Source organism: Protopterus annectens, chromosome 9.part0, assembly GCF_019279795.1.
Source record: "Protopterus annectens isolate FY-2018-M chromosome 9.part0, PAN1.0, whole genome shotgun sequence".
NCBI lineage: Eukaryota > Metazoa > Chordata > Ceratodontiformes > Protopteridae > Protopterus > Protopterus annectens.
This window is the reverse complement of record NC_056743.1, coordinates 401,189,746-401,215,648: the sequence shown is the minus strand read 5'-3', so window position 1 is coordinate 401,215,648 and position 25,903 is coordinate 401,189,746. Positions and strand designations below refer to the sequence as shown.

At 41.1% G+C, this 25,903-nt stretch overlaps 1 protein-coding gene across 1 annotated transcript in view; it reads right to left on the bottom strand.

The window, feature by feature from the left end:
• BIN3 (bridging integrator 3) overlaps positions 1-25,903 on the bottom strand; it is a 2,343,840-nt gene that overhangs the window by 333,452 nt on the left and 1,984,485 nt on the right. The window contains exon 7 of the mRNA XM_044082933.1: positions 22,379-22,520. Within this exon, the coding sequence (XP_043938868.1) occupies positions 22,379-22,520 (142 nt within the window). The remainder of the gene's footprint in view (positions 1-22,378; positions 22,521-25,903) is intronic.

The following is a 25,903-nucleotide window of genomic DNA, read 5'->3' as shown; positions in this document are numbered from 1 at the left end:
CGCCAGAAGTCTAAACCTCAAGATGCACACACTCGAAACTCTTCTTAGCAAGGAGAACATCGATATCTGTGCAGTAACAGAAACCTGGTTCAAGGCTCCCGAGAGCACCCCAGCACTACCAGGTTATACCTCATACCATGCTTTTCGGCCCCAAAACTTGGACCGAACCACAAAAGGAGGGGGAGTATCAATATTCGTCAAAGATACCCACACCTCCAGGTTGGAGGCACAGCATGAAGCATCAGAGACTATCCATGTGCAACTAACAGTGGGTAAAACTGCCTTCCAGTTTATAGCCTGCTACAGACCACCCTCCCAAACCCAGGAACCCCACTCGGCCTTCCTGAGAACACTGGAAAATATAAAGGTCTCTCCAAACACCATTATATTGGGCGACTTCAACTACCCAAACATAGACTGGAAGCATTACTCTAGCTCCAACATCCTAGCCCAAAGGTTCCTAGAATTTATAAACTCAAAAGCTATGGAACAACTTGTTACCACTCCCACAAGAGGGGAAAACATACTGGACCTGATCATCACCAACATGGGGACTCTTGGAAGTGTATCCCTCACTGGTAAGATCAGACTATAAACTAATCTCACTGGATATTCACATCCAGACCCCACCCCCTGCCCAGAAAACCACAGTGAAAAACTTCTCTAAAGCAAATTTCATACTCCTCAAAACCGAGATGGAATCCTTCAAAGCCCCCGGGCCTGTGGAAAAATACAGCCCAGACCGCAGAATCCTTTATAAACACATTCTATGAACACCTTTAGGAATGCATGGATCATGCAATCCCAAATAAAACCAAGACCCAATCCTCCAAAGGCAGACGTCCTGTCTGGTGGACCCCAGCCATAAACAAACTATACAATAGAAGGAGGAAGCTACTACATGATAGAGCAAAATCCCAAAAAGGGAAGGCATCTCTGATCAATATTAGCAAAAAACTATGGGCACTCATAAAATCGTCTAAGGCCAGCTTCGAGAGAAAAATTGCACAGGACACTAAGGATAATCACAAGGCTTTCTTTAGTTATGTTAGGAACCTGGGTGGGAATTCCCAGATATGCTCAGAATTAGTCCAAAATTACAAAAAATACACCGAACCCACAGACATTGCCAACATCCTAGCTTACAGGTTCAGCCAAAATTCTCCCCCCCCCTTCCCACCAAAAGGGCAAATATCTATCCCAGCAGAGTGCTGCCCCCCTGACATCTCAGATGCTCAGGTAAGAGCCGCCCTCTCCAAAGCAAAAAACACAGCATCAATGGGACCAGACGGTGTCCCGGGCTGCGTCCTACATGAACTCCAAGAAGAGCTAAACCCAAACATAAAACTACTGTTCAATCTCAGCCTTACTACAGGATATGTACCCAAAGAGTGGCGTACAGCAACAGTGGTCCCTCTCCACAAAGGTGGTGCCTCAACGGATCCTGGAAACTATTGCCCCATAAGCCTGACTAGCTTGGTCTGCAAAGCTATGGAAAGGATCATCATGGACCTCATAAATAAAGATATTGGGGACCTACAGACACTGGATCCTACCCAGTTCAGCTTTGTTAAGGGCAGATCCTGCCTCTTAAACCTGGTCGATTTCTTTGAAACAGTCACCAAGGCCATTGACGAGGGGAAGGTGGTCCACACAGCCTACCTGGACCTCGCAAAAGCCTTCGATACAATACCCCACTTGGGCATTACAGATAAGCTCACCAGCTTAAATATAAACCCCTATGTCACTAGGTGGGTTGCAAACTGGCTCAAGGACAGAACCCACATGGTTAGAATTGCTGGAGCCATGTCAGACTCCAAACCAGTTACAAGTGGCGTCCCATAAGGCTCAGTCCTGGGACCTCTCTCGTTCGGTATATATTTCTCAGAGGTACAGGCCAACACGGAAGGACTGTGGCTGACCAAGTTCGCAGATGACTGCAAACTGGGTGCCATAATCGACTCTCCAGCGACACAAGCATCCTCCAAAAGGGCCTCATAGAAACAGACAACTGTTGCCAGAGCCATGGCCTCAAGCTAAACGGCAAAAAGTGTATAGTCATCCCCTTTGGCAAAAACAAAGTGCCCACAAATTACCACATAGGTGGTAATCCATTAAGTACAGAAGAAGTAATTAGGGACCTGGGGACCCAAGTTGATAGCAATCTCTCATTTGACAACCACGTGGCCAAAGTGGTTTGAAAAACATTTTATATAGCCCACCTAATCATGAAGGGATTCACATCTAGATCAGGGGAGGTCATCATGCCTCTTTACTCATCCGTCATCAGGCCCATAATTGAATACAATGCCCCTTTTGGGATGTACCTTACCAGACACCTGCAGCAACTGGAAAGACCTCAAAAGTACCTCACCAAGAGGATCAAAGGGCTCAAACAGATGCCATATGCTGCCCGGTTAAAGAAACTCCAGCTCTACTCAGTGGCATACTGCCTGCTCAGAGGCGATCTGTGCCTGACGTATAAAGCCATATCCAACCCGGAATTAATGGACATGCTGCAACTCAGAAAATCAAAATCCCATCGAGCTACGCACTCGAGAGACTTGAACCTCAGCACTTAAATAAATAGGACATGCTGGAGGGACAGATTCATAACCCAGAGGCTCCCTTCACTCTGGAATAAAATCCCAGTCCAGGTTAGGCAGAGTCCCTCATTGATTCTCTTCAAGAGGAATCTTGATGAGTGGATGGGAGATCATAGGTTTACCCCGGGTATCACTTCTGTGTCACTGTTAGACAGAGGCACAGTATACTAACCTCGAAAAAGGGCATAGCAAAATTAATTTAAAATGGATGGCGAAAGCCAAACACACTCTGGCTAGGCTTATAAATGCCCTAGAGCAGATAGCCTAGTATGAACCTATGAACCTATAAATACAGAGTAAGAACCATAAGAGAAATGTAGAGTAGCGTAATCTGAACAATCAGTATAAGTAAAGGTTTACATTGTGTGATTTCTCTGTAATCTCAATCTACAGTAGTATTTCGATTATATAACATTTTTTTCCATTACCACTATAACCTCACCTTTATCTGCTCGTTTAATAACAATTTCATTTTTTTCATGCAGTTTTTTCAAACCTAGATTCTCATTCTTAATTAAATTATAAAATTTATGTTATTTGTACTAAACATTTCATACAATTGTTTTTCACACATTGTTTAAAAAGCACTCAGGAGGGGGTATGCTATTAGGTATAAAGGAACTTTTACGTTTGCCAGTAGCATTGTTTTTAAAAAGAAATTTTAAGTTAAGCTCTCTGCTAAACATTCTTAAATCTGTAACGGCTTCACTAATATCACCATTACAAGAAGGCACAACATTCAAGCCCCTTGGATAAAACTTTGTACATATGAGAAGTCAGAATAAAACTAAAAAGATTCAACACACCATTAATAATTTTATATTGAGTATCAACATTCATACATTCTTCCTGGCTGTTGAGTTCAGTTTGCTGTCTGACGTCTGGTGTTTGGATAGACAGTATGACCTGGTTGTTCCTTCTGTCTAAACTTCTCACTGAATTGGATCTTTTTCGAAAGGCAACTCTCCCTGACAGTTGAACAGTCATTAAAAAAGACTCTGTAGTTGTTTCCACTTCATTGGAAGACTTTTCAGAGACAGATGGAATAAAAGAAGCACCAGAAACATAGGACACATTCTGATTGAGTTTCCTTGCTCCTTTAGGAGGTATGATGACATTATGCTGAGCATTTAAAACCTCTGTTTCCATGGCTATAGGCAGTCCAATCACATCATGACTATTCAAAGATGTTCCTCCCTCTTTTGTCTACTCATCATCTGTTCTCATCCTCTGAATGGCTGAACCAGTGGATGTCTTTTTGTCATTTTCTCACACTGGTTGTTTTGGTTAGAAACAAAGTTTTGTAAGCACTTTGTGGATGATTTGTTTTAATGTGGCAGGGCAGTACTGAAACTTTAAAATCTTTATTTTCTTTCTTTCTTCTTTTTTTTTTTTTTTTTTTTACATTCATTGATTCTACTACTACCTTCCTGAAGTTTAAACCTAGCTATTCAAAATCAAATATAATTTTTTGGAAATTAATGTACATATTAAAGATAATACAAGTACTAGAATATACGGAAAAGAATTTCAAAATGCTAGATATTTACATAATACCATATACCCCCATATATACAAAGGACATTGTGAGTAGTCAGCTCCTTGCAGCCAGTTGGCTAATTACAGATATGTCTGACTGTGTCAACCAGCTAGATGAGATAGTTACAGAGTTTAATGACAGGGGCTATAGTATTAAACTGTTGGAAGAAAATAAAAAACAAGTGTCCAGTGAAAGAGATGGCCTAGCTAGACCATATCTTTCAGATACAGAAGAAAGCCCAACTAATGGGACTGTAAATAATATGATGCATAGTACTTCCAGAAATAAGGTTAGATACATTATGCAATATAATGCACATACCAATATGGCTAAACAAATAAGACAAAATTGGTCTACACTATGTACATCTGATGCGGTTAAAGAAATTGTAGGCTCAATCATCACCTAGTTTTGCTTTTAGGAAATGTAGGAAACTGAGACAACAGTTTTGTTGTAAAGGGGTCTATATTAGAAGAGTGGAAGCTGAAAACAGCGAACGCTCTTATGTCGAAGTGAAAAAAGCGAAACCACATAATGTTGAATGGCCAGAACGACGATTTTTTTCCCCCAGGGAAAAAAAAAATCGCTGGGCCATTCTCGGGACTTTGCCATTTCCTCCACACTGTGGTGCAATCTCAGAGTTGGTATATTTAAGTTGGGGGGGCCATAGCCCCCCACATTGGAGGGTGTAGGGGTCGAAGCCCCCCACTGTATTTGGTCTGTACATTTTTTTTTTGGAGCAGCAATTTTTTTTTTCCCTAGGAAAAAAATTCGTTGTTCCATGCATTCGACATTTTGTGGTTTCATTTTTTTCAGTTCGACATGAGAGCTTTTGCCGTTTTCAGCTTTCATTCTTCTAATATAGACCAGTTATAAAGACCTAAAAATGTGCTCTAAGAATGTAGCAATTAAAACTAAAAATACTGTGCCTTGCAATGATAGCCAGTTTTGTCGCTTGTGCGCTTTCTCTCTCTCTCTCTCTCTCTATATATATATATATATATGTGTGAGTGTGTGTGTGTGTGTGTGTATACATATATATATATATATATATATATATATATATATATATATATAAACAATGTTTTTGTACACCCTAATACAAGTAAGACATTTTATTTCCATACGTTTGCCACTTGTAAAACCAAGAATGCTGTTTACCTAGCCACCTGTGAAAAATGTACTTTATGGTGGAAAAAACAACAGACCACACAGGTAAAAAATGCACTCTCCAAAGCTAAGAATAAAGCATCCATGGGACCAGATGACATCCCGGGCTGTGTACTACATGAACTACAAAATGAACTAGCACCTCACCTAAGTGCCATGTTTAATCATACTCTCACCTCAGGCTTCATGCCCACTGAGTGATGCACAGCTACAGTTATCCCACTCCACAATGGGGGATCCACCTTGGATCCCAGGAACTACTGCCCCATCAGTCTGATGAGCCTGATCTGCAAGGCCATGGAACGCATTATCATGGAACTTATAAACAAAGACACTGGCAACCTTAAAACACTGGACCCCACCCAGTTTGGGTTCGTGAAGGGACAATCTTGTCTCCTGAACCTGACTGACTTCTTCGAATCAATCTCCAGAGCCGTGGACGAGGGTAAGGCAGTCCACACAGCCTATCTGGACCTCGCCAAGTGCTTTGACACCATCCCCACCTCTGGAATCATAGATAAACTTACTAAGCTGGGCATTAATCTCCATGTCACTCGATGGGTTGCCAACTGGCTTACTGACATAACCCACACTATAAAAGCAGCGGACTCCAAATCCAGCTTTTGACAAGTGGAGTACCTCAGCTTTCAGTCCTGGGACCTATCTTGTTTGACATCTACTTCTCTGAAGTATAGGCCAACACTAAGGGACTCTGGTTAACAAAGTTCACAGATGTAAAAAGAAAGAATCAAACTGCCAGGTGAAGCACTCTCCTTAAACAAACGAAATCAAACACAAAAAGTATAGAGTGCACCATGAGCTGTGACAATTCCCAAAAATTGCTCGATTGAATAATGAAGCTCGAACTTGTAAGATAAAATCCACTTTATTAAAAGCGAAGACTGCAGAAACTAGTGTGAGCGCTTTCGCGTTGACTCGCAACGCTTCATCAGACATAAAAACATACTGTAAAGTTAGTCTTTAAATATACAAAAGTCACATGATGTCACATTGACTTAAAAGGGCAATAGAATGAATTATTTATACAGAAACTTCATGTCATTAAGTGTATAGAAAATAATAAAAACAAGAAAACGATAATGACATAGTAACATTAACTTAACAGAGTTATAGGAATCAGATGAAATGTTTATATAAAAATTCCATGTTAATGCTTAAGGGACCTAGCTGCTAAAAAAGGCTTGATAGTGAGCCTGTCATTGAGCCCAAATCTGTGTGCTTGGAGCTTTAAGATCCATTTACTTTCTCTTTCCTCCACTCTGTTCTGTAGGTTACCTAGCCTTCCATCTGTATGGACTAATTCTAAAACTAAGAACTTAAAGATATGTGTATTGCCACGCTCAATGGTGTGTTTCGCCAGAGCGTTGAGAGCATTGCCTTTAGTAATGGCATAAATATGTTCCCTAATGCGCTCACGCAATGATCTGGTGGTCATCCCTACATAAATTTAGTTTTTAATATTTCCAACTATTGCTTAGATGTTTTTGAAACCGCAGTTTTGAATAAGGGACTTGCTTTTATTCCGTCAAGTTGTAACGATGTGACGGATATTGTTGTTGATGTAAAGCTATTTACTAGAAACCTAGCGTTGAAGTTGTTATATGGTGAAAGTGATGAGCAACCTGTTAACAGCTTTAGACCCTTTAGGAAACCATCTTTATTCATACCTCCACAGCACCCTTTACTTGAAGCGTTTGAACAGGCAGTTGAGAAAGATTTGTTTGATCTATATAACGATTTGAGTGTCAAACCACAGTTCTATAACTTGACATTTCATGAAAGACAGGCACTCAATAACCTGAGACAGAACAGTAATATTGCCATCAGGCAAGCGGACAAAGGGGGAGCTGTCGTTATAATGGACAGCTCCAAATATGAAGAAAAAATGCATTCTATGCTCACAGACAGTGAAACATATTTACCTATTCCCGGTTATAAATTAAACACTTTGATTAGGGATGTGCAAGCCATGCTTTATGATTTATTATTATCTGGTGTCATTGATAATGAGTTATATTTATATTTTATGGTAGAAAAGCCCCTAATACCATCATTCAGGGGGCTCCCAAAAATACACAAGAATCCCTCTGATCCGCCTTTACGTCCTATTGTGTCCAGCCGGGGCTGGTTAACAGAACCCCTGTCAATTTATCTCGACAAGATGTTTAAACCGATTGTTTCAAAGGTCAGTTACATCTTAAAGGACACCAATAATTTTATTCAAAATCTGGCAATTTTCAATAACACTTTTTCATTTACAGATAATCTTCTACTGGTCACATTGGATGTTAGATCATTGTTTACTTCCATTCCTAATGATCAAGGAATGGAGTACGTTAGAGCACTTTTGTCACGCAACCAATTAGCTCCACACATTGCTAACAGATATATGTCTCTTCTAGAGATCGTTTTAGAGAACAATGTATTATGTTATCAAAATGAGTACTTTCTACAAACCAAGGGTGTAGCAATGGGCACCCCATGTGCCAACGCCTATGCTAACTTGGTGTTGGCACAATGGGAACACAATTTTGTATTCATTGATGACCCTGGAATTTCTAACCATTTGAGGTTCTACAATAGATTTGTGGACGATGTGTTCCTCCTATGGGCAGGAACACTTCCCCAACTTTTGGGCTTTGTTGAATACTTAAACAAGTCCACTGATTTCCTTGGTTTTGATTGTAATCATTCCACAGTCAATATAGACTTTCTTGACATCAAAGTCACCATGGGTTCACATGGCTTTGATACTGAGCTCTTTAGAAAGAGCTGTTGGAAAAACAATCTTTTACACCGAGGGAGTATGCATCCTCAACACATCTATAAAAACATAGTCAGGAATCAAACTACCAGGGTCTCCAGGCTAACGTCAACAGAAACAGCTTATCAACAACATAAAACCTGTTTAGCCAGGAACTTTATTTCCAGAGGATACAACAAGAAGCTAGTCAACCAAGTCATCCTTGAAGGGGATTCCAGAAGATCCAATGAGGGTGCTCCACTCATTACCAGACCCGATGTCCACACTAGCCATCAGACCCCAGTACAAACTTCTCATAACAGAATCGTTATACCTTATACTAATAGAAATGACCATGTTCAAAAAATTTTTAATAAACATTGGCATCTACTGATGATAGATGATAATATTAGATCCCTCATTGATACTCAACCTAGAATAGCTTATAAGAACATGCTATCTCTAAACCGACTTCTATGCTATGATAGAACTTATAACTACAAACCAATCAATACTCACAAGAAGGGAACTTATGCCTGTCAATCCTGCAATCAATGCAGACACATTACCAGTTCTCATACCCACACATATACACATCCCATCACACAGAGAACTTATACATTTAACCATTACGCAACCTGCAAGTCCACCAACATAGTTTATCTGGCTGATTGCCAATCCTGTCACAAATTTTATGTAGGGATGACCACCAGATCATTGCGTGAGCGCATCAGGGAACATATTTATGCCATTACCAAAGGCAATGCTCTCAACGCTCTGGCGAAACACACTATTGAGCTTGGCAATACACATATCTTCAAGTTCTTAGTTTTAGAATTAGTCCACACAGATGGAAGGCTAGGCAACCTACAGAACAGAGTGGAGGAAAGAGAAAGTAAATGGATCTTAAAGCTCCAAGCACACAGATTTGGGCTCAATGATAGGCTCACTATCAAGCCTTTTTTAGCAGCTAGGTCCCTTAAGCATTAACATGGAATTTTTTATATAAACATTTTATCTAATTCCTATAACTCTGTTAAGTCAATGTTACTATGTCATTATCATTTCCTTATTATTTTTATTTTTTCATATATTTAATGACATGAAGTTTCTGTAAAAACAATTCATTTTATTGCCCTTTTAAGTCAATGTGACATCATGTGACTTTTGTATATTTAAAGACTAACTTTACAGTATGTTTTTATGTCTGATGAAGCGTTGCGAGTCAACGCGAAAGCGCTCACACTAGTTTCTGCAGTCTTCGCTTTTAATAAAGTGGATTTTATCTTACAAGTTCGAGCTTCATTATTCAATCGAGCAATTTTTGGGAATTGTCAAAGTTCACAGATGACTGCAAACGGAGCAATTATTGAATCCCCAAATGATGTGGATACTCTACAAAAAGGCCTTACAGAAACAGATGCTTGGTGCCACAGCCATGGGCTCAAGCTCAATGCCAAGAAATGTATAGTTATCCCCTTTGGGGAAAAAACATGTACCCATGAATTACCACATAGGTGGCAGTACACTAAACACCGAAAGTGTGATAAGAGACTTAGGGACACAGGTGGACAGTGGTCTCACCTTCAATAACCACATCGCCACAACAGTCAGGAAACCCTTCTATGTGGCACACCTCATCACTAAGGGCTTTTAATCCAGAAAAAAGGAGGCCATTATCCCACTGTATTCATCCCTCATCAGACTCATTATAGAATACAACGCCCCATTTGGTATGTACCTCTCAAGACATGTGCAACAACTGGAAAGGCTGCAGAAATACCTCACTAAAAGAATCACAGGCCTAAAGTAGATGCCCTATGCTGACCGCCTTAAAAAACTCCAGCTATACTCTGTCACATACAGTTTACTCCGAAGCGATCTCTGCTTAACATACAAAGCCATGCAAACCTAGAGCTGTTGGGCATGCTAAACAAAACATGCTGGAGGGATAGGTTCCTGACCCAGAGACTCTCCAGACTCTGGAATAGACTGCCCATACATGTCAAGCAGAGTACCTCTTTGGCCCTCTTCAAAAGGAACCTTGATGATTGGATGGGAGAAAGGAAATTCACCCTGGGGATCACGTCAGTCGCCCTGCTAGACAGGGGTCCAGGGAAGTAAATAGTGTGGGAAGAAATAGCCAGGGAATTGTTATGGCTAGACTTGTATAAGCCCTAGGGCCGATAGCCTAGTACCAACCTATGAACCTATGCTAAAAGAAGGGATAGCCCAACACATATCTGACATACGGAGGTGGAGAACAAAGCCTTAACTAAACATATCATAAGTTAAGAAAAGAATGCACAGTTTCACATTCACGGTTATAAAAAAAAACATTGAAAATAGTATTAGAGGAGGGGATATTGTGTTGAACACGGAGAATGTTGGATATAAATGGACTAATTCCTTTCGAGCAGATGTGCCCTCTGGGCTGAATGATACTGTGCTTTTAAAATATCTTCTCAAGAGAAGGTCCCATTTTCCATGAAAGTAGTACTCAGTTCTTTATTTTTATTATTTTACTGTTGCTGTGCTTCAATTGGTTTGAATTTATTCCTGTGGTGTATATATGATAATGTGTTTTAGTACAATTTTAAACACTGAAGAGTAATTTTATCTCAAAAACTTTGCTATTAAACTTTCTTAATTTTTTCATCACTTTGTGAGTTCCTTTTGCTCTCTAAGCCTGCTACGGGTCATCAGTGAATCACAGCATTCCCCCGATAAACAAGTTCAAATACATGAAGTGAGTATCTACAATATCTCCATTACAGCACCCATATTACAAACATCACCCAAGGCTTAATTATGGCACTCCTGGACAATAACCCTGGTTGCTTTCTTGCCAGCAGGGAACAAATACTCAGTGATCCACTGCAACTCTTTCTGAACAAAACTTTTACCACTAACTTCATCTCTTAAACACAGCAGTAGGCACAAGGATGGCTTCTTAAGTCATATAGAAAAATACAAACCCATAAACCTAACAGTATAATCTGTAAATCTGTTATCGAGAGAATAACTATGGACAGAGCAACAGCAAGGCTGATGCATGATGTCAGTCTGCCCTTGGTGCAAGTAGTTAGGAGGCATGATCGACACTTTGGTGTAAGCGCTCATCAGCTCCTAATCTGTTCCTGAACCAGTGGTGCAAATAGTGGTAAAAGGTTTAATCAGCTCTGATAATAGATTTTGACTGTAACACTTACTTTTACGATCTCAGTTTAGATCCAGTCTTTCTACAAATGTCATGAACAATGTCTCTCTAGAGAAAGAGATGTTCTAGACAACTTATCAAATCAAAGCATGCACCTCTTTCTTTCAATGGTCCAGAAGATTCCAGATTAAGCCATCGCTTAGTAACTCAATTGCAAGATAATAATTTGTGTCTATATCAGAACAGTAAACGCTAAAAATAGTGAACACTATTCTGTCGAACTATAAAGTTCGAAAGCCAAAAATGTCGAAGTCACGGATCAGCAAATTTTTTCCCCGGGAAATTTTCTCTGATCAAAAAAAAATATATATATATATATACATACACACACACACACACACACACACACACACACACACAACCTAAATATACCAACTCAGAGATCACACCACAGTGGAGAAAACAGCGAAGTCCAGAGAACAGCCGAGCGATTTTTTTCCCCTGGGAAAAAAATCACTGTTCCATTACTTCAACATTCAAAGCTTTCGAACTTTACAGTTCGACAGAAGAGCGTTCCCTCTTCTGATAGGGAACCGATAATTTGTGTGTTAATCTTAAAAACAGTCAAGATATGACATGAGTTAATGCATTCACCTACACGATGTAAAATTCCTGTAGAGTTAGAAAGCTCTCTCTCTAGTTTTCAGAACGTCACACATGCTGGATCTTTTCTTATGATAGAACCAAAGCAGTATGCTCTTCTATCAGTATTACAAATACTTATCACTTGTAGAAAAAATTAGAAGAAATTAACTTTTACTATGAATTTCACCCTGTATCTGCATGAATGACAGTACTTCATCAAGTGTGAAGAGTTAAGTCATGCTCAGTAGTACCTGAATGTACCTGTTCATTCATCTTTTTCACTCTTTTAGCCAATTAAATTTCGTAGACAGGCAGACTATCTTGCTAAGAAATGGGTGCAAGGTAGGAAGCCTATTGTGGATAGGGCACCATAGCATATCAAGATCACATCAGACATGCACCTAGGGGCAGTTTAGAACATTGCCAATTCACCTGCTGCATATTTCTGGAATACTAGAAGACACTGCAGACCCTGGCAAAAACCCAAATGGGTATCGTGAAACATGCAAACTCTGCATAGTAGCCACCAGCCTCAAGCAAGGAACCAAACTGCTCAGCCAAGTGCTCAGCACCATACAGTGCAGTTCCTGCCACAAAATGCAAACTTTTCTTTCTTCCGTCATGAGAATATGTTTTGCTGAGGGCCACAAACTAACCATCACAGCAAAGTTACAACTGACTGATTCCAATGTGCAACATTCACCTCTCATATTACAGTCAGGCAAGGATGCTGATTTCTCACAGAAATGCACTAGAAAGAACTGATTGGTTTGGGATGTCCATGACTTAAGATTACACAGCAGGGATTCCAGCAGCTCACCTAATTTTGCTTTTCATTACAATGAAGGCCCAAAACTGCAAGTGAGAAACTGCTTGGAGGTCTCTATTTCTGGTTCTAGTTAGTATCACTGAATTAAAAAATAAGTTAGTTTAGCAATCTGAAATTCAATATAATTTCAAAATGAAAATCAATTATCAAACTGTCACCCCCTACCTATTACTGCAAGTGTGCCAAATACTGTCATAATCTCCAATTCTCATGGCCAATGTTAGAAAGAGCAACATGCAGCCAAAACAGAGAAGTCTGATGCATTTTACCTTATAATACATTATAGCTCACTGACTCTAATGGCTGTCCCATCTTATCAGATTTGGAAGCCAGACCTGCCTCTGACACATTTGCTTCCCACCAGTACTGTATGCACTAATTCAAATTCTAAACTTGTGTGTGTCACAATGTATCAATCGGTCAGGTTTTAGTTTGACAGAAATAGAAAGTCAGACACTGAAAGTTTAGTTTTATAAGAGACAATCTCCCTCCTCAATATGAAACACCTTTTAAGAAATACCCCCCCCCCCCCCCGAAAAAAACGACCTCACAAATATTTTAGAGTTCAGTAATTTGTGTATTCTAATGGAAACAATCAGCTTATGTTTACAAAATGATATACTGACTTTTTTTCAGTTTCCTAGCTGTACATATGTTAGTTAAAATGCTGAGATAATGTGTGTGGCATTATCTGGAAATAAAATAAGGAATATTAGCAATCAGTGACATTCATTATAAGCTGAAAATAAAACTGCGAAAGCTATGTGGACTAACAGAAACAAAACTAAAATATTAAATCCTGGCCCCAGGGTGTACAAAAATTAAGGTCTGATGACCCATGTCAGTCTAGCAACAGAAGCACTAGATAAGACTGTCAGTGAAGATGGAACTGACCAGCAAGTGCCCTGTGTCAGTTCAGCCATCCTGGGGAGAAGGGCTGGTTTTATCAGTCCACTGTACAGGGCAGCAGTGTGGTTGTACCTCCTCCAGCAATAGGTCTAGCGAAACATGTGCTGCAGGCAGAGTGTTGCTTTCTTGGGATGATGTGCAGTAGTGCACATGCACTTCCTGAAAGCAGACACTGTGAAGCTCGCAGTGCTGCTGCAGGAATTCAGTTTGGTTGGTTTGCCTGAACCGTCTGCTCCCTCTCACCCAACTCTGGTTAAAAAGCAGGCATGAGGCTGGACATCTCTGATATGGAGAATGAATAGGACTCATCCAGGGGAGAAAATGGGCCCAGCCTATACATGTCGTTGCAGGTAATAAATGGATCAAAGGGCTCTTTCTGTGCCCACAGATGAGCCCGGCATATCCTAAAGTGTTAGAGGCAGGTAATCTCTCTGTGCACAGTTCTCATTCCTCAAGGAAATGAACGAATGACAACTGGTTCTAGATAATGGAGCCAGTGTATTTGTGCATGAATGTGTCAATTAGACGGGGAGAAAAAGAAAAAAAATGCTAAATCCACCTTAAACATCCTCGACTTCCTTTACCTATAAGCATGGGGCTGCCAGCTTCTACAGGAATGTGAAATGCATTCTAGTTTTACTCTCAGTACAGCCGCAGATGACCTTATCTGTTTCCCTTTGGCAACCATTACTGCGAGGGGTGAGGAATTCGCACTGCAGACAGTTTATATGAAAACACATCTTCCCATTCTGATCTAGGAGACACTTGGAACCGAACTGGGGTTCACTGGCATAATTCTAATAGGAAAAGAGATGCTATAATACATAGAAGAGAAAGGTTAATAAGTGTATTCATCAGAATCTGTACAGTTAATAATGTGTAAAACTGATCTTCCTTTGTCTTTTTATAATTATTTCTGAGGGTGGGATGATTTATTTAATGCCCTGAAAGTGAAAAGGCAGTATGTCTGTAGAATTTCTAGGTACAAACTGCAGAAGAGTGTAATTTTTTCAATGCACATACACAGTTACAGCGAGTACCACCAGCACCTAGGGCAATTCCCCTGATAAAATATACCATCTGAGAAAGGCCAAGACTGAGAAGGGGCACTCGGCTCTGCTTTAAACGCTGTTTCAGTTTCACTGCATGGATAGAATTTCAGTTATTGGTGGGGCCATACCCCAGCTTCCCCAGGTATGCAGCAAACTGGGTCCCACTGCACATGCACCACAATACTGATAATTCTGTCCCTGTACGGCTGCATATGTAATGACATGAGCTGCAACACTCAATAAAACTTTGTTGTTCAGTTTAACAGGAGATCTATTGCTTTATGTCTTAAATTAAATTTTAGGTACTTATGTATTATTGCAACCACATTTTTCACGGCAATAGTGGTTGGTTCCCGAGCCCGAAATATGTTCCTTAATGTTTTTAAAATGTTACATGGTGTGTTAAAAAAAAACATACTGTTGCTGTTGGTTTAAGTACTGCACTGCTACTATGTCTGTTATTCCAACTCCACCTGCTGAACATTCCTTTTTTCCTGAGAGCAAATGCAGTCAAATAACGGTTGTAATGAAATTTGCCCATCACAGGTGTGTCATTATTTAAGTGCGACTTGTACAAGACAGTATGTTGCTTAGTTTAAGAAAAGTACAGTTTTGTACCTACCATAAATGTAGATGTTCGAGTGCTAATACAGCTGCAGTAATCACAGATGGGTTTTCTGCCGTCAGGCGGGTCCTCGGTCAGCCGAATTCCAAAGTCTAGGCCCGGCGTCGGTTGTCGTCGCTTTCTTTCCTGCCGTCAGTGCGACAGGGGTATATAAGACACAGCCGACACCATATTCTTCAGTCTTTCTTGCCCCAGATGTCAGGTGCCCCCAGAAGGAAGGCAATACATAAATTATATATATATATATATAGTCAAGCAATGCAATATAATCAAAAATCAGTAGTTGCAACCAAATACACCATAGAAGGATAACCCAAATTAGGTTGTATGAGGAGGTGTTAGCCACTAGGCCTTTACCAAGAGGGGAAGGAGGGAGGGAAACCTGTACTGCAGCTGTATTAGCACTCGAACATCTACATTTATGGTAGGTACAAAACTGTACTATGTTCATCGTGCATACAGCTGCAGTAATCACAGATGGGTAGAATCCCAAAGCTATGCACAGGGTGGTAGGCACTATGTGGAACTGGGAGCAGCCAAAATGCCCTGCAACACAGCAGTGGCAAAGCCTGCTCTAGTTTTGGAATATAAAGGCAGGTGGTAGTGTTTTGTGAAGGTATGCACAGAACTCCAAGTGGCTGCCTCCAAAATATCTTTGGTAGGGACTCCTCTGAGTAAGGCTGTAGAGGTAGCTGTGGCCCTTGTGGAGTGGGATCTGCCGCCTGTAGGAACAGGTTTGCCATGAAAGGAGTAACAAAACCGTATGCAATGGCCTATCCATTTTGAAATTGTCTGTTTGGAAATTGGCTTCCCTTGAGCTCCTACAGCATAGGACACAAAAAGTTGTTCTGATTTCCTGAAGGGCTGTGTTCTGTCCAAATAGTAACGTAGCTGTCTATGGATGTCTAAGGAATGTAGCAGCCTTTCCCCTTTGTTTTGAGGATTGGGGTAAAAGGTAGGTAAGTGTATGGCCTGATTTAAAGCTACCCTGGATACTACCTTAGGCATAAATGAAGGGTTGGTTCGTAGGGAAACCCTGTCCTGATGGAAGATGAGAAAGGGCTGCACAGCCATGAGGGCTTGTAGTTCCGAAACCCTACGAGCTGAGGTAATGGCCAGAAGGAAGGCTGTTTTCCAGGACAAATATTGCAAATCTGTTGAGGCAGCTGGTTCAAAGGGAGGTAATGTTCATTTTTCTAGAATGTAGTTAAGATCCCAGGCTGGTATTGGTTGTTTCCTTGGAGGTCTTATATTCTTAGCTCCTCTGAGGAACTGTCTTAAAAGTGGGTGAGAGAATAAGGGTGGATCAGTGTTGTATTCTGCAGAAATGGCTGAGGCATGAATTTTGATGGAGGAAAATGAAAGTCCACTGTTCAACTGCTCAGCTAGATACTGTAATATCTGAGGCAAATTCAGTTTTCTAGGATCCTGGTCTTTTTTCTCATTCCAAGCGCAAAAACGTTTCCATTTTGCGGAGTAAGCCTTTCTAGTAGATGGCCTTCTGGACTCCAAAATGACATCCTGCACCTCTTTGGAGAGTAGGGTCTGTTGTGGTGTTAAGGAATTTTCCATGCAGCCAGATTGAGAGTTTTCAGCTGACTGTGAAGAGTTTTGTAGCTGTGCTGAGTCAGTAAAGAGGCATTAGAGGTAGGATCCAGGGAGGAGTATGTGTTAGGCTCCTCAGGAGTGGGTACCAGTGTTGTCTTGGCCAGTCTGGAGCAATCAGTATCATCTTCGGTCTGTCTGCTCTTGCTTTCAAGAGCACCTTGGGCAGAAGAGGCAAAGGTGGGAAAGCATAAACTGTCCATGTTGCCCAACTGAAAGAAAGGGCGTCCACTCTCCAGGCCTTTGGATGAAAGGTCCTTGAACAGAACTTTTTCAATTGATGGTTCCTGTGGGAGGCGAAGAGATCTATGTCTAGTCTTCCCCACGCTTGGATTATCTTTGTAAACACTTGAGGATGCAACTTCCATTCGTGTGGATCTGTCATATTTCTGTTTAGATTGTCTACCAGCATGTTTTCCAATCCTGGCAAGTACTGTACTTGAAGTTCGATTTGCCATTTCAGAGCCAAGTTCCAAAGTGACATGGCTAGCCTGCACAGGGGGTATGAATGTGTTCCACCTTGTTTGTTTATGTACCACATTACTGTGGTGTTGTCTGTTCTTATCAATAATTGCCCTGGATGCAGGAGGTCCTTGAAAATTGTAATTGCATTTATCACTGCTAGCATTTCTTTTTGATTGATGTGAAGGTGCTTTTCCTTTTGGGACCATTTGCCCTGAATGCACCTGTCTGTCATGTGCGCCCCCAGGCGTAGTCTGAGGCGTCTGTTGTGATGACTTGATTTGCTTGAGGCTTGCAGAATGGAAGACCTGTGTTTGTTTGGCATGCTTGGGCCCACCATAGAAATTCCTTTTGCAAACATGGAATTATTGGTATTATTGTTTCCAAACTGTGGCTGTGTTGAGACCATAGGTTTTTTAGGAACCACTGAAGTTTCCTCATATGCAACTTTGCACATGGGATTAGAAGAATGCAAGATGCCATGAAGCCCAGAGCCTGCAGGATTTTCCTTGCAGTGAGCCTGGTACAATTTGCTAGTATTTTGAAGTAATGAGTTAGTTGCCCTTGTTTTTCTGGCGTAAGATAGGCCATCTGGGTGTTTGTGTCCAAGTTGGCACCCAGGAAAGTTATTTTCTGAGATGGTGTTAGCCTGGATTTCTCCTTGTTGACTGTGTATCCCAGAGAATTCAATAACCGTGTTACATAAGCCAGATGTTCCAGAAGTAGGTGCTTGTTGTCCGCTTGGATCAGGCAGTCGTCCAAATAAGGGTAAATTTGTATCCCTTGAAGTCTGCAGTAGGCAATTACTGATGCCAGGCATTTCGTGAATACTCTGGGCAGCAGATAAGCCAAAGGGCAATGCAGAGAATTGATAGTGGATTGAACCTGCAAGAAATCTGAGGTATCTTCTGCAGCTTTGTCTGATTGGGACATGCAGGTATGCCTCCTTGAGGTCCAATGTTACCAGCCAAAACTCCTTGCCCAGCATGGGAAGCTGCTGTAATGTGAGCATCTTGAATTTTGGTGCAGTAGAAATGTGTTTAGGATGGATAAGTCCAAAATGGGTCTCCAGTCGGTTCCTTTCCTTGGTACCAGAAAAAGTCTGGAATAAAAACCTTGACCTTGTTCATGAGTAGGTACCTCTTGAATAGCTTTCATGGCCATAAGCTTTGAAATTTGTATTTGAGCCTCTGCCCTTTGATTGTGTGGCAGGTTCGGCATGCCTCTCATTTTTGGAAGAGTGTGAAAGTCAAATCTGTAGCCTCTGTTTATAATGTCCAGGATCCATTTGTCTGTTGTGATAATATGCCAATTTCTTGTAAATAATGCCAGCTTTCCTCCCAAGGGTGCTGCCAGCTGAGACTTGCTTGGCATGGAACGGGGGAAGTCATTGGGTTTCTTTCCTGTATTGCTGTGCACTGTCTTTGCCACCTCTTGTTGCTGGAGTTTGCCATTGTCTGCCTCTATATGATCCTTGAGGTTGTCCTCTGCCCCTTGTGCGCCTGTATCTACCTCTTTGTGGCTTGTCCGTGGCTGGAAAGGACCAGTTCTTTGCAGGCCAATTTCTGCTAAAACGTGGTGGTTGAACCTGTAGAAAAGCTATGACAGTTTGCATAGATTTAGCTTTTTCTTCCATTTTCCATAGTATCTCCTCAGCATTAGTGCCAAATAGTACATCCTTTTGTAAAGGAGCATCTAGTAACTTAGCTTTAACATGGTCAGGCAGGGTTTGTTCTCTAAGCCAGGCATGTCTACGAATGACTGATCCTGTCACAGCAGCTCTACTTGAGGCCTCTAGGGCATCATAGCCACATTGTAAGGTGTGTTTATCCACTTGTTCTGCACTATGTATCATATCCTGCAACTCCTTCAAATCTGGTTGTTCAGGTTGAGACATTTTATTTCTTAATTGTGATAACAGAAACTGCTGATATTTAAGCATATGGAACTGACAATTTAAGGCCCTCATGGCTAGGGTGGCCGAGGTATATACCTTTTTTCCCCACCTTTCTAAGGATCTAGACTCTCTTTCGGAAGGTAGTGGATTCTTAGCAGTAGAGGTCTTCATTCCCTTGGGGCCTTGAGAAATGGTTTCAGGGTCAGCATTATGGCTTTTGTAAAGAAATTGGTGAGAGTTAGGAACTCTGTAGTACCTATCAGGCTTGACTGGGGCAGGAGGCAGGGAATCCGGATTTAGGCAAGCCTCCGAGTAAACATCATCAAGTATGTCCAAGACAGGAGGTATCGCCAGAGGTCTGTGCTGAGGTAACAAAAGAAATTTCCTAAGTCTTTTCTTAGAATCAGAAAAGTCTTGGCCTTCCCAATGGAAGTGTTCCCTCAAGGTGTGCAAGGTTTCCCCAAAAGAGAAATCCTCTGTGGGAGATACAGAAGGAATGGACTGCTCAGCATCCGAATCTTCAAAAGGGGAGTATGAGTGTTCCTCTTCATCAGAATGTTCTGAAAAAATGGAATCCTGGTCAGAAGAAGGAGAAGCTTCCTCCACTCGGTGTCTCTTGTCTGGAGGGGGCTGGGAACCCCTGATAAGAGTAATTAAATCCTCAGCCATTTTTAGCATCTGCTTTTTAGGCATGGGGCCTGGAGATGGGCCCTGTGCAACAGGCTTCTTGGGATGCATGGCTGATTTGGACTTAGTAAAGGCCTTAATGGAGAAGGAAGATGAGGGTCTAAAAACACCATGGGTGGAAGTGTACCTATCCACATTAGGAGGCTCAACACTCACAGTGGCTTCGGTGGTTGTAGTCTGGGTATGGGCCGAGGTACCTGCGGTCTCGGTTACAGAGGACACCGCCAAAGAAGTGTCGTCGGTAGTCAGGAGCTGCATAGGCGCCTCACTGAGAACCGGACCACGTGTAGCCGGTTTTGGCGTGGTGTCGGTGGAGACCGCGGACCTCGCGTGTCAGTCTTTGTCCTTGTGTTTTTTGGACAAAACGGTAGTCGGAGTATCCAACAACATTTTATAATCAAAGGTTTTACCAAAAAAGTGCTGGGCGAACTCCGCCCGACGCTTAATAGTGCGTTTATTGTAAGCGCAAAAACGACAGGCTGAGACGTCGTGGTCTGGGCCTAAACAAGGTATGCAGAGGGAATGGAAATCCTTATGCGGTATTTGCTTCCCACAAGAAATACAATTGTTAACTTTGTCTGACATCGGTCTGAGGCAAGAAAAGTTTCCCCAACGGGGTACTTAGCTTTAAAGAAGACTTCGGTTTCCAATTATTCGTAATTTCAGGAGCTGGCCGAACTGCTTCTGCGTCGGGCACCGCGCGGCAAAAAAGACTGAAGAATATGGCGTCGGCTGTGTCTTATATACCCCTGTCGCACTGACGTCAGGAAAGAAAGCGACGACAACCGACGCCGGACCTAGACTTTGGAATTCGGCCGACCGAGGACCCGCCTGACGGCAGAAAACCCATCTGTGATTACTGCAGCTGTATGCACGATGAACATCATGTAGCGTGACACTCCGCTTTCCTAGAAAAAAGACTGTTTTGAAGCAGTGCTAACTGCACTTGCTGAGATATGCGCACCACATAGAAAGACAAACACATACAAAGAGCAATAATCACTTAAGTACTAACTGGTTTTGTCTGAATATGCCAGCATCACACAAACAAACAAAATCAGTACTGCCAACTTATTCCTTGCAAAACGAAACCACAATGATCTGTCAACCTCATCGATGCTCACAATTAAAAGGATTACTTAGGGCAACTTATGCATTGCACTGGCTGTTTGCAAGTATGTGTACACATTTCTACAAAAGTTGTAGTTCATCCAAACCATATTTCCTATTTCTGTGTTTTCCTTCGCTGAAGGATTCATTCCTCACGGTCCAAATATCGCATTCATCACTCACACAGCATCTGTGACACTTCAAGCATGCGTCTGTAATGCACGCAAAAAGGGGAAGATGCCTTTAGCAAGATTTTGTGTTCCTGAAGGTAATCCCCACTTCTTAGCCATCAGTAAGGAGGTGAAATAACACCTTACAGTGTTTTATGTGGTCCTTTGTGGTCAACAAAGCGATTTTTGCAACCGCGAAAATGTGGTTGCGATAATGCGCAAGTACCAGATTTTACTTCTTTTGTTACATAGTACTGCTTGTTTTCCACTTTCATTAATTTCTGATTGTCTTTCAACATTAATGGACATGCTGCACCTCAGAAAATCCAAATTCCATCAAGCTACGCGCTCGAGAGACTTGAACCTCAGCACTGAAATATATAGGATATGCTGGAGGGACAGATTCATAACCCAGAAGCTCCCTTCACTCTGGAATAAAATCCCAGTCCAGGTTAGGCAGAGTCCCTCATCGACTCTCTTCAAGAGGAATCTTGATGAGTGGATGGGAGATCGTAGGTTTACCCCGGGTATCACTTCTGTGTCACTGTTAGACAGAGGCACAGTATACTAACCTCGAAAAAGGGCATAGCAAAATTAATTTAAAATGGGTGATGAAAGCCAAACACACTCTGGCTAGGCCTATAAATGCCCTAGGGCAGATAGCCTAGTATGAACCTATGAACAGTGGCTGCAGTAAGATGGCCTAAAATAAGGGTGCTAAACAAAAGCTAGAAAATCTTTATAAAACACAACAGTACTCCTCAGGAAAATAAGGAAGCACACAAGAAAACACCATCTCATGAGGGCATTGCAATCACAGTTTACCACCACCAACAAACAAAAGAATAAATACAAATGTAAAAAAATGAGGAGAATGAAATGTTGGGCCCGCCTCTGAATTTATACTGTAATGATGTTGAGGATTAGGCAATTCTTGACAGTTTGAAACAGGCCACCATCTGTGGGGCCATGATGCCTAATCACTAAGAGACAACTCTACACAAAGTGAAATTATTCAGAACAAATCTCCAAACGGTACCACTGAAACTTGTGCACCCCAGTGCAGAATCTGAAGACTGGGGGTAAAGTGTAACTACAAATGAATTTGTAAACCCAAACAATTACTGTAATGCGTAAAGTCGCATACCTGGTGCAGCTTGACAAGCACAGGACCAGTCTTTTCCTTCTCCTCATACTTCTCCACCCTGGCCTGTAAACGCCTGTACTCCTGTAAAGACTGTTCTCGTCTCTTCACCGCCATGTTCAGACTGGGGAATACACTGCTATACCTAGAACGTTGAAAACACGAGTGAGAAAAACAAACTAAAATGCACCTCAGCTTACTAAGAAAACAAAAGAAAAACAGCTGGCTTTACATTTGTGAAAATGGGTGGTTTTAATCTCAAGGGATATCAATGTTTCACACTGGAGGAATTACCGAAGGTTACTGTGACAATAACTGGATTACAGCCATGGGACGTGGGTGCTGAACTTCAACAAAAAATATGATGCTGTTCAAAAACACTAGAAATAAAATTCCAGGGACACTCCCATGCTTGACAAGATCTACTAAAGCAAACCAATCATGCTGAAGGCAGTAAGACGGATGCAAATGTTTTAATTTTATTTCCGCTACTAACTGGAAAGATACCCTATTCACAAGGAATTATTTTAGACATGAAACTTCAAAGAATCAAACATGCACTGCAATAATAACTACATATACAAGTGAAACAAAGTGTAAAATATTTTTGCAATTATAGAAAAATGGTACAAGTAACAACACTGTATAATATGGTACATATAAGTAACAATCAGATAAAATATACACAATTAGAATTAAACATTAGAGGTGAATATAAGGAATTAAAACAAATGGTAACTTCCTAGAATCCCATTCAATAAGCAGTTTACTGAACTTACACATCAGATGAGTTTGTATTACAGAGGAGAACATAAAAACTCACAATCTATAGAAGATATGGCATAGTGTTAATGCATCCAGCTACTAATTCAATTTATGTTACATTCGGTACTAACTGATGAGTATTACATGACTTATAGGTACCATATAATACACTAATGCACACTGCAGCTCAGTTGTTGAATACATCTGCTTTGTACTCCATGGCACCTATTCCTTCCATTTACCCCACAAACACAGCTCACCTAAGCTGCAACACTTAAGTTACAGCCTAGTCACCAGCTGAGCACAACCGCCAAAAGGCACTCACCAGATACAGTCCTGGGAGAAAGAAAAGGTCATAACCCTTTTTGCTTTACAAGTCAATAAGGTATGTTTAACATCATGTCATGATTAATCTACAACATACACCCCAGTTCTGGCCTGCTTTATCCACCTCAGCATGTTGAGCAACTCCTGAGCTGCCTTTGTGAGTCATTCAGCCATGTAAATATGAGGAAAACAAACAACAAAATGCCAGACACACATACATGGGTCAGCTGATATGCATCTGAAACCGTGTTTAAGCTTAATGCAGGCCATTCAGGTAAATAGCCACAGCTGTAAACAAATGATAAACATGGTTACATAGGAAATAAAAATGGTCACTTGACTCTGAACATATAAATTCATCCTTGATGAGCCAACCACCACCTAAAAAACTGAAAAGTAAACCAAACTTGTCAATATACAACTTAATGGGAAAAGAACTAAGACTAGACATTGCTTACCAGGAACCTAACCACACCTCAACTCATCCTTTGCTTCGCTGATTGGACCCATAAATATAGACAGAATGTTACTCCTTGAAGGTTTCAATGGTAACTGGCTGAAGCATTGTCAAGGGGCAGTTAACAAAACCCAGCACTGACATACTACCCCAAACTAACTTATTTTCCTTTAAAATTAGTTACATAAGAGTTTACATACAGAAACCTCTTGCAACCAGCACTTTTAAGTTATTTTTGCTTGTTAACCAGTAAGTGTTAGTTAACTGACCCTTTTAAGCTTAAATATGAGCTTTGCACAAAACATAACACAAATATGTGTGCAGTTATAATGCTTACACAATCAGCACATGTGTGCACGCTGGAATTATATGAGCACATAACTAAAAAAAGAAAATTGTCCTAACACAATGTGTGTAGTACTAAACTAAATTCATGTATAGCACTGAACCAAAACAGCAATTATTGCAATACAGCATATACTTTGCTGTCTGCGACACATCTTGTAATATTTACATACTTACAGATTACTAAATATCATACAGGGACTAGACAGTGGAAGTTTCTGACTGATTTAATATGGCATTCTGGTATTGCATACAAATGGCCAATTAATGTAGTCTAATCACGGTCTTTGAAACATATAGTTTGCTCTGTTTAATAAGAAATACTTTTAGTTTTGTTTCGCCCCTGATGTTATGTAAAATTGCATCTTAGGAAGTGGCCCTAGTTTGGAAAAGGCCTTCTTCTTTCCTTTAGCTAAACTAAACTAGTCTGATTTAATTCAATCCCATTTTCTCTCATTCATAGAGTTTACAAAACAGAGTCAGTCTATGGACCATAATCAATTTGCCAATGTCCATCCTCATAGAGGAAACGATTCACCCCTAGGATGAATCTGCAGGTGCCCATCCAATTATCAAGTCAGCCCTAGAATGAATCTGTAGGTGCCCATCCAATTATCAACTCAGCCCTAACATGAATCTGCAGGTGCACATCCATCCAATTATCAAGTCAGCCCTAGCATGAATCTGGAGGTGCCCATCCAATTATCAAGTCAGCCCTAGCGTGAATATTTACGTGTCCATCCAATTATCAACTCAGCCCTAGCATGAATATGCGGGTGCCCATCCAATTATCAAGCTTTTCATTAAAAAAAAAGCGAGGATAACACCCTGTTCTACATGTAACAGGAGATAGTTATTACAGAGATGGGGGAAATGCTGAATAAGCAATGTGCCTCTCCAGCATGTCTTTTTTATTTTTGATGGAGATTCAAGTCTTTAGTTCAAGTGTTTGTGAAACCATTTATTTTGTGAATGTACAGGAACATGGAACAAACAAATAAATCACCTTGCAGGACTCCAAGAGACAGCATCTAAAAACAGGGCTTCAAGCCTCTCTTGGTAGCTGAAGATAGTTTTACTTCTGAATTCTTTCTAGCTGTGTAATGTGTTTGGATAAATACAGACATTCTAAAAGGGGCATTATATTATGCAATTAGTTTGATCAGTACAAAAGAAGGGTGGAACAATATAGTAGAGTTGTGTACACTTATCATAAATGTAGAGGTTTGAGTGTTTTCACTGTTGCAGTCATCACATCTGGGTTATCCCTGCCAGGGTAGCCCTTGGCCGGCCCGAATACCAGAGACTTAGCATTTCTGCGTCGGTTGCTGTCGCTTGAGGACTGACGTCAGGTCGTCAGTAGTATAAAGTAAGGCAGCTGACGCCATTACATCAGTTTTTCTTGCCCTAACCTGTCAGGAGCCCCCAAAGTAGGAGGCCAGGTTCTGGTGAAAGAAGCCCACCAGTGGAAAATAAATACCAATATGTTCCTTCTAAGGAAAGGAAAACAACAAGGAAGAATGGTAACACAAGGAGAAAGAGAAAAAAGGGGGATGGAGGGAGGGGAAACCATGACTCTAACATCCACATTTATGCTAAGTGTACACATCTGTACTATGTTCTTCGTGTTTCAC